Raw genomic sequence first — 9,901 nt, 5'->3', positions numbered from 1 at the left:
CTTGCTCCTAAACTAGGCCTTACAGGAAAAAAAAACACTATAATCAACCTGTGCAATGGAAATGGGAGGGAAAAAATACACGTCGTAGAATAAAAAAAATCATATAATTATTAGCACAAAAAATAATAAAAGTTCGGTTTAATTTTCCTAATTTGTTGAGATAAACTTCAGTAATAAAAAACAATCCCTTCATTTTTTGGGAGTTTTCTCACGCCAATATGCGATGGATAATGCACGCGGTAACGGAAAAGGACACAGCGTGCGAGGACTCGCTCCTCTGGCCTTCCCTCCAGCTCGTTCCGACGTTCCCCTCCGCCTTCGGCCGTGGCCATGGCCGCCGCCGCCACTTTCGGCTTCCTCCACCCTCTAATCCGGAAACCTTTAGTTCCACCACTGTACATCCTCCCGCTTCCCACCCAACCCCACGCCAAAACGCACCCTCGCTCTCTCCCCCTCCTCTTCCTCCTCCCGCGCCGCCGCCGGGGAGGCCCCATCGCTGCCTTACCCAACACCACATCTTCGTCCACGAATGCCTCTGCCTCGCCCACCTACGACGTCCGGGAGGCAGAGGCCGCCGTCGCGGATCTCCTCCGCGAGGGCGGCGCCTCCGCGGACGACGCCGCCGCCATCGCCGCGCGCGCGCCGGCCTACGCCGCTATGCTCGCCGATGGCGTCCGCGAGCTGGACGAGCTTGGCCTCTGGGCGTCGTGGAGCTCCGGTGCCAGTGCTCGGCTGGGCCTCAGCGGTGTCGTCGAGATGGAGATGGGGAGGCTCGGTTTTAGGAGGAAGGTGTATCTCATGGGACGGAGCAGGCCTGACCACGACGTGGTGCCGCTCCTCGAGAGCTTGGGAGTGCGTCTCTCCTCGGCCAAGCTCATCGCGCCTTACGTCGCTTCTGCGGGCCTTACTGTGCTGATTGATAGGGTCAGAGATGCTCAACTTGCTTACATAACATGCGTAGATCGAAAATACACTATACGTTTACGTGCCGTACAAGGGAGTTTCAGTATTTATTTATTTTTAATTGATGCATTGGTTCCTCTGTTGAAATTCAAACTTCTATTGCAATCGTTTGCAAAATTGTTAACCAAGATCAAGTGGTTTCTTAAGAAATTTCAAGGTTGACAAAAGTTTATGTTCTTAAAAAAAACAAAGTGCTCAAGCATCTGTCACGAGTCGCCTCTATTCTCAATAGTACTTTGGTTTCGATACCATGGAACAAAACTAACTAAAGGAATCATTCTGATAGATAACACTATAAATTTAGAATACACTCAGTTTTTAACACTAGTCTATGCCTCTATGGAGACATCATGATAGTGGTCAATATGTTTCTTCAACAGTTGCAGCTGTGCTTGGCACTATAATATGTTTACTATATCACAACACACTATTTCTTATGGAGTCGTGGTTTATTCACATATAGGTTAAGTTTTTGAAGGAAATGTTATTTTCAAGCAGTGATTATGCAATACTAATTGGAAGGAATGCTAAGCGCATGATGACATACTTATCAATACCTGCAGATGATGCACTCCAAAGTACTTTATCTTTTTTTGAAAAAGTAAGTTCACAGTCCCAATTAGTGTTTCTCATGCCACTTCATTGCACTGTGTAGCAACAAGAATAAAGTTTTTTTTCGCTTGCAGATGGAGGCTAGATATGGCGGTGTTAGCATGTTGGGACATGGAGACATGTCATTTCCTTACCTCATTGAATCATTTCCAATGCTTCTTCTCTGCTCAGAAGATAATCATCTCGAGCCGTTAGTTGATTTTCTCGAGCACATTGGAATTCCAAAGCCAAAGATTGCATCAGTTTTGCTGCTATTTCCTCCTATCATTCTTTCTGATGTTGAAAATGATATTAAGCCTAGAATTCGTGAATGGGAGAAGGTATTTTTGTTCATGGTATCTATTGGAACCTGCTAGATTGTACACTTGACAATAACACATTAATACTAGTGATCCCATTTTTAAATTTCCTAGGCTGGCATTGAACACGACTATATTACTAGGATGTTGTTGAAGTATCCATGGATTCTTTCAACGAGTGTGATAGAGAACTACAGTAAAATGTTGTTGTTTTTCAACCAAAAAGGGGTAAGTAAAAAAGAATAATTTTCCTACTATGTTGTGCCTCAAGTTCATGTTAAATTGTTTTGCCTGTCTTGCCTTCTTTTTGTTGTTGGGAGTATTCAACTTTTCCCTTTCAGATTTCCAGTACAGTCCTCGCTATTGCTGTGAAAAGTTGGCCACATATTCTTGGCTCCTCTTCAAAAAGAATGAATTCAGTTTTGGAGCTGTTTCGTGTTCTGGGCATCAGTAAAAAAATGGTGGTTCCAGTCATTACATCAAGTCCACAGTTATTACTGAGAAAACCTGATCAGTTTATGCAGGTGTGTAACGATTATTGAGGTTGCATTTATATATTTAAACTTCATTGGCAATGGATATAAACTACTTTTGGTTGCATATAAGTTTCAAAGCAAATTGGAACCAAAGTTCAGCAAAAGGATTGTTTTGTGTACCCAATATCACGTCTTCCATTAAATTGACATGGATTATGGCTCTTATAAATGTACATTTGTTGCCGGATTCACATATTTTCCCAATCAGAATGTGGTGCTTAATATCAATGTTTTTATCTTTCTGTCTGTCGTAACTGCATCCACAGTAGGCATATTTATATAGTTATATCCTGAGTTGGGGATGTCTTGTGCCTTGACCCTTGAGTTGCATCTCTTTTACATCTTTAACCCTCCAATTACTGATATCTTGATACTAACTTTTGTGCCTCATGTTTCAGAATGTTTTGTTTTTTAGAGAAATGGGTGTTGATAAGAAAACAACAGGAAAAATTTTGTGTCGTTCGCCTGAAATATTTGCTTCAAATGTGGATAACACTCTCAAGAAGAAAATTGACTTTCTTATCAACTTTGGTGTTTCTAAACACCATCTTCCTCGCATCATTAGGAAGTATCCAGAACTTCTATTGTTGGACCTAAATTGTACATTGCTCCCTAGGTATGACTGCAACTTGGTGTGATATAAAATTCAGTAGAAAGAGAGATTTGGTTTTACAAAACTCAGTGTGCCTCATAATTGTGCCATTCTACTTTTAAGTTTTCTCCAAGCTGCAAACTTTTGGTGCACTTATTGTTAATTTTGTTGGTTCCCTACAACCTGCATTAACGGCTCCGCCTTTTGGGGATACCTTTTGCAATATTGGAAGGATCTGTAGTCATTGCAGTTAATGGCATGTTCCATTTGCGTTGTCTGTTTCTTACTTGTGGTACTTAAATTCTAATTCAACATTTATTGACATATTTCACTAGTTAAGTATGGAGTATATCGACAAAATCCTATTATAAGTGTTTGATGCACTTAACTTTATTCCAATATTTACAGGATTAACTACTTATTGGAGATGGGTTTGTCTAAGAAAGATCTGTGCTCAATGATCTCTAGGTTTTCCCCACTTCTAGGTTACAGTATAGAACTTGTTATGAAACCAAAGCTTGAGTTTCTGCTAAGAACCATGAAGAAACCACTTAAAGCAGTTGTAGAATACCCAAGGTACTTCAGTTATTCACTTGAGGGGAAGATCAAACCGCGTTTTTGGCTATTGCAGAGTAGAAACATAGACTGCACTCTGACAGAGATGTTAGCAAAGAACGATGAACTCTTTGCTGAAGAGTACTTGGAACTTGGAGGATTGCTCGAGAAACCTGTACAATCAAGCATAGGTGGTTAATTTCTGGACTTATTTGAACCATGCAGTGCACTATGCTGAAGCTGTTCAGCTTTATGCTTGGATTGGTGAGGCTGTTTTTCAGATGGGAGGCCACTTTTTTTTCCTGAAAACGAAGGAGAGCTGTGTTTCTTTGTATTCAAATGTCGTGGCTCTGATAACCATTGCAGTTGAATCTCACGTTGGTAAAGGTATTAACACTCTTTTCTGGACCGATAAATGGCTGCTTGGTTCCTGTATCGGAGATGTGGCGCCAGCTGTTCTTGCTATGGTACCAGCAAAAATAATTAAAACAAGGGCTGTGGCTGACGCACTCTCAAACAACAGTTAGGTATCAAATATTAATGGAGGACTGTCCATGATTGGTCTGTTCAATTTTTTCAGCTATGGGATGCCACACATGAAGTTTCTTTAACCATTGATGATGGTCGCCATATCTGGAGATTCTCTGGTTCGGTTGAATTCTCGGCGATATCGGCCTATAGAGTTTCTTCCATGGTTTGGTCTCCTTTGATCCTTGGAAGCGTATTTCAAAAACTTGGGCTCCACCTAAGTGCAAGATTTTCATTTGGCTAGCTGTCCGAAATCGCTGTTGGACTGCAGACCGATTGCCTTGGAGAGGACTGGCACACCTAGTTCATTACGTTCTTTGCGACCTGGAAGAGGAGAATATTAATCACATTTTGTTTTCCTGTGTTTTCTCGAGGGTTCTGGTTTAGAGTTTTCTCCCGGCTGGGGTATATTTATTGACCATGTGTTGGGGTCCCAGGAGCAATCGTTTGCAGATTGGTGGTGAAAGGCTTGCAAATATCTCCCAAAAGAAAGAAAAAAGGAAGGGCATGGATTCAATGATTATGTTGCGAATATGTGGAGTGTTCTGCATGCTCTCGAAGATGAACAACATCTCTGGTGTCTTGCTGTAAGAGTTTTGTTCTTGTCCGGAGTGCAAGCACAGCCCCTCACGGCTCTGTCCGGAGCGAGGGTAAAGTTTGTACGGGAGGCCACTTTTCCGGTGCTTAGTATCAAAAAGGTAATACTTGTTCTCATGAAAGTCACCTAACGGAAGTTACAGGTGCAAATTTAGATTGATGAGTGATGTTGTTAACTCAATACAGCAATGCATTGGGTATTGGGAAGGTGATGAAGAAATTAGTTTTCGCCATACGCCTCAGTTTTACTAATGCTTCGTTTAGATGTCGATATTGGAGGTCATGTAATTGAATTTGTTTGAATACCAAATTAATCATAGTATAGTATTGAAATGAGATGTAATTCCAATTCTATTGTTTGGATGTCATCGAATTATAGTTTAGAATTATGCGGTCTAATTCCACGTAATACCGAGCGATGAGGCTTTGCATTGAGAGAGAGTTTCTAGTTATAGTCCAATCCAGGGAATTAGGCATATGATTCTAAATCTCAATTTTATATGTAACAAAACAACAGAATTTAAGAAAGCTGATTCTAATTTTCAATTCTGTACTCCAATATCTACATCTAAACGGGGTATAAGAAGAAATTGCAAAGATGTGGTTTCCAACCAGGAAGAGAGAGAAGGATGCCCCATGCCTTTGAGTGAATGCGTGCAGGAACCGATGCAAGCTGTAGTAAGGATGAGGAAGTATAACATCAGGCAACCCAAGTGGCCAAGTCTGCCATCATCTCTTTCTCGTGGAACTGAAGCCTGTCCGTGGCCCCCAGTCCAGCATCGTCGCCAATCAGAGCTAGTAGATACACGACGGGAAGAGGACCGGACACAGTGCACTGTACGCTTAACACGACTCATGAATATGGTTGGACGCATGCGTGAGCGCGTCTGTCTGCAGCCTGCTGCTGCATCTGCATGAACCGAGTTTATATCTCTGGAGAAAGCAGCGCAGCGCCAAGTCTATGGCAGCCCAACAGGCAACAGCACCATATGCATGTCAGCATGTCGCCACTCGCCATGGCATCCCAACAGGCAACAGCACCATAGATCCTTGGTGCGGCGCTCTGCCTCTACGCACCCAGCGATTCTTCGCGCTTCTCCTCTTCCCACGCTCAGCGCTCGAGAAACAAAAATTAAGCAGCAAGCAGGGATTGAACCCTGGAACTACAACCTCATAACGCACCTAACGCTCAGCTCTACTGGACTACAGCTACAATCAGCACTTGTGGTTTGGATTGACCTAGAGGCGCCGATAACTGGTTTGTGTGCCGACCCTGTCCTGGTCCTCGATGTCCCTCTTTGATGCAATCTGAAAATCTATGGATTGGATCATGTTTGAATAAATATCTTATTTAAACAAGATCTATTTACATGATATATAGAAAACCGCCTTTGATGCAATCTGAAAATCTATGGATTGAATCATGTTTGAATAAATATCTTATTTAAACAAGATCTATTTACATAATATATAATGTTTGAATAAATATTTTATTTAAACAAGATCTATTTACATGATATATAGAAAACCGTAGCAATGTATGAACACAGTGTAGTACAAAGCCGAAACACCATAATTTGCAAGAGAGTAAGAGGGTGTTTGGTTCCTTCAGTAACCGTCCTAACTTTAATCCCAAGAATTTCTATTTGAGAGAATTTATATACTGTTTGATAGTTTAAGGATTAAAAGTGACTAAACTTTAGTCATTAAAGTTTAGGAGGTGGGAACCAAACACCCTAAAAAATCACTTCTGAAAACGAACCTTGACACGTAGGCACACCATAACCGTCAGCCAACCACACATACACGAGGCTTATGAATCAAGCTTCAACATTAAGTGTGCAGACGACATGCCATGTTTACAATTACATGATCAAAACCCTCGAGTAAATTCATCACAGGCTTTTGTATCACCGGTCATTATTTGAGTTCATCAGGCATTTCACATGTAACACGAAGGAAAGAAGAATCAAAAGATACTACGCGAAGCATTCCAGAGATGCTCCTAACACTTAACCCAGCATTATGGCTAGGCACAGGTTTCCACAAAAAGAAGGCAAAAGCAAGGTGCCCGCACTTCATGCTAGTTGGAGGGTCCTTCAGTATTCCTTCTTACCAAAGTTTTTGCACCACAGTTGAGATGGGATTGGCCGGACTGGGTGATGCGGGCGTTGCTGCATAAAAGTATCATATTACATTCGTTAGCACTGTGATTTCCCCAGTCTATTTTACAAACAAAACGATGAACACATTGAGTCAGTATGCCTGTCTTTTAGCAACATGGCTCCAGCCTGAAAAAAAGGGCCAAGCTCTGGTACCTGAACCATATAACACAAATAGCAGTTCCTTATTGTATTATGTACGTACACGTTCTCAGTCAAGCAGATATTCAGTTTAGCATGTACTCATAGCTCACTTACATAGAACTAATAATATGAAGTTTTCAGATTGTTCTAGATGTGAATGTAGCACATTTCTCACATTGAAAAAGGAAACAATTTGCTCAAATGCAGCACACTTTCAGAGACTCTACTCGGTTTATCACGCTCTCACAGGTGCACAGCATGCCATTCAAAACATCAGTGGCAAAGCAGACATAGGTGCAGTTTCCAACACATCAAACAATGGCAAACCAAATGCTCCATAATTTAATAGTTGACCTAGCTTCAGTCACATTATTTGCACCTTTGCCGTACCCTAAGTAGTACGACATGTCCATGTTTCAGAATACCATTTGCTTCAGAACAGAAAATGCACATTCCTACATTGGTTATTTCCATTTTCTGTGAAAGATACCATAAGACAGAACAAACCTATCATACGTCTGTAAAACTCTTCTCAGAATTAAGTAGATTATGTGCTTTGCTTCCACTAGGTTACCTACATGTGCAGCGAGAGCCACCCTCATGACTGTTATAAGTAGTCTAAAATCATTTTGAAACTTAGAAAGCACAAATGCTCCATTTATCTTCCTGGTGTGGTGAATGCTGTTTTCACAAAATATAACAATGAATTGCTTGCCTTGTAATGGTGTTTACATGATATTCAGCTAATTTTTTCCCCAGTGTTCTAAAAGCATGGCCACTGGTAGTGTTTGGTTGAGGAGCCAAGTAGAACGGAGCCGTTCCATTCCTGATTCTAGGAACGGAGCCGCTCTATTCTGTATTTGGTAATCTGGAACGGAGCGGCTCTGTTTTTTGTTTGGTTGCAGAGTGAATGGAACGGAGCGTGACTGTGAGAGCGGGATGGGAGCGGAGCGGCTCCGTCCGGTTGATTTTTTGGAGTGGAATGGTTCCGGATCTGAGGAGAATATTCCCTAATTGGAGCCATTCCGTTCTAGTTACTTTGTAACCAAACAGCAACAAAAATAGGACAGAATGGCTCCGTTCTACTTGGCTCTTCAACCAAACACTACCTAAGTGGGCAGCAGGATGGCACCCAGTAGAGACAAGTTAGGGAGGGTCTGCCTTGAACTTAGACAAATTACAAGAAACAGTACAAGATGGTTAGCCCTTATATTCTACATATCGCTTACATTCTGATTGTTCATTATGTAGCTCACTGGCACCAGGAAGACCTACATGCTTTCCCTGAGAAATGAATTTGCAGCATCTCAGTCCCCTATCTCCTCCATCATCCCATATATTCATTAGCTATCTAGAGAACATGCATCATGGCTATCAGAGAATTTCAGTGGAGTTACTTATAGACACTATTTGATCCGTTAGAACACCTGTCATGCATACCTGGCTAATATATGCATGTCAGCAAGTTGTCCAAATGGAAACAAGCACACTCATCACAATTTAGCCACAGATAGTTTCAGTACAGACAGAAAATATCAGAAGTTCAAAAGAAACCATTGTAGCCAGCCACTTCAATGAAGTAGCATCATATTCTGAAAGTGCATTTAGGGATGCAAGCAGGTACCCAATGGTGCTTTGGGGTTCAGGTAATTAATTATTAATTACGTGGTATGACATTTTAGTTCATTTCACCCCCCTAAAAAAATTAGGTGGCAGGCCGTTTTAGTTCATTCTAGCAAGTTTTGGGTCAACCCAATCCCAATGACCGAAAATAAGTGGAACTTGCATCCTCTGCATTAAATAGCAATACTAGATCAAGGATTCAAGGGGCACTTCCAACAGGATCACAAGAAATGGCACTCACGGGTTTGGAATTTACAGCAACAGTACCCTATTAACGAGCTGTCCTTCACATCCGCGTTCGAACTATGTGTTATACAGAATGGATAGGCTATTCCTAGTTCCAAAGACAAGAAGTCTCACTACCAAGAACTCCATAAATATTGAGACGTTCGCCGCAGATCTAATATCTAGGGTAGAGCAAGCATCAGCTCAAATCCTCAAAACCATGTACGACAACGAGAAGTCGCAGGGTCAGAGTCTGGGTGATGGGGATACACATGCATACCTCGAGCTCTGCGGACTTCATAGCGATGGGGATGCAGATGAGGAAGACGCCGAACATGGCGATGGCGGTGTTACGGCGCCAGTGGACGGGGCGGCAGTACGGGCCGCCCGTCATGCTCCATACCTTCTGGCGGAAGTCGCCGCCGGCGTGCCCACCGCCATGGTCACCGCCCATCGCCGCCGCAGCCTTCGATTCGATCAGATCGGGGGTGAGGTTCGATGCGGGGGGTGAAAGCAGAGCAGTGATTCGTGCGAACGGGCCTATCGCGATGGGGAATTGGCTGTGCAGTGGACGGGGTGTTTGCACAAGAGACCCTGCTGATTGCACTAATTATATTCCAACACTAGATTTTGCGAAATTTTGAGGTTCTGCTAAGGGTATGTACAGTGGAGAGACATCAAAACGGTTCTCCAAGTACAAGAGACAACTAAGAGACTCTATTATACAATGAAGTGTCTATAAATGTAGTCTGTTAATAAATACAGAATTAAATGCATTTGTACAACATCAGATCGATAGAACAGACGACAAATTCGTACAGTGGAAAGTGAGGCGTCTGTTGCTACTTGGTTTACGAGCCATAGGCGTCTCTTCACGGAGAGACGGCTCTAAGATTTTTTTGCAAATACCCCCTTAAAACACCTTAAGAGCCTCCACATTAAACACCATTGTACATGCCCTAAGTAACCACGTAGGGCGTAATTGGTTGCCCGCACCGTTTTTTTAATTTAGCCTTTTTTTAGTTTTATTTTCATAAATACGTCTTTTTCAGTTTTATTTTTAAA

At 42.2% G+C, this 9,901-nt stretch overlaps 2 protein-coding genes across 3 annotated transcripts; one reads left to right on the top strand and one right to left on the bottom strand.

Moving 5' to 3' along the window:
* Positions 1-268: 268 nt before the first annotated feature.
* On the top strand, positions 269-5,017 carry LOC100383444 (uncharacterized). Its single transcript, NM_001176094.1, has 7 exons — positions 269-924; positions 1,427-1,564; positions 1,650-1,895; positions 1,989-2,102; positions 2,216-2,398; positions 2,809-3,026; positions 3,411-5,017. Exons 1-7 carry the CDS (start codon positions 331-333, stop codon positions 3,754-3,756), a joined length of 1,839 nt encoding a protein of 612 aa, NP_001169565.1. The 5' UTR covers positions 269-330; the 3' UTR covers positions 3,757-5,017.
* Positions 5,018-6,470: 1,453 nt separating this feature from the next.
* On the bottom strand, positions 6,471-9,523 carry LOC100303970 (uncharacterized). 2 transcript variants are annotated; one of them, XM_008654797.3, is made up of 2 exons: positions 9,117-9,523; positions 6,471-6,856 (listed from the first exon to the last, which is right to left on the bottom strand). In XM_008654797.3, exons 1-2 carry the CDS (start codon positions 9,288-9,290, stop codon positions 6,782-6,784), a joined length of 249 nt encoding a protein of 82 aa, XP_008653019.1. In that variant the 5' UTR covers positions 9,291-9,523; the 3' UTR covers positions 6,471-6,781. The 2 variants fall into 2 exon arrangements, with proteins under 2 accessions (XP_008653019.1, XP_035816949.1); XM_035961056.1 differs by having other exon boundaries at positions 6,471-7,000; positions 9,117-9,456.
* Positions 9,524-9,901: the final 378 nt, after the last annotated feature.

Source organism: Zea mays, chromosome 7 (genome assembly GCF_902167145.1).
Source record: "Zea mays cultivar B73 chromosome 7, Zm-B73-REFERENCE-NAM-5.0, whole genome shotgun sequence".
NCBI classification, from domain to species: Eukaryota; Viridiplantae; Streptophyta; class Magnoliopsida; order Poales; family Poaceae; genus Zea; species Zea mays.
Note: the sequence above shows the minus strand (reverse complement) of the source record. Positions and strands in the feature narration are given on the sequence as shown.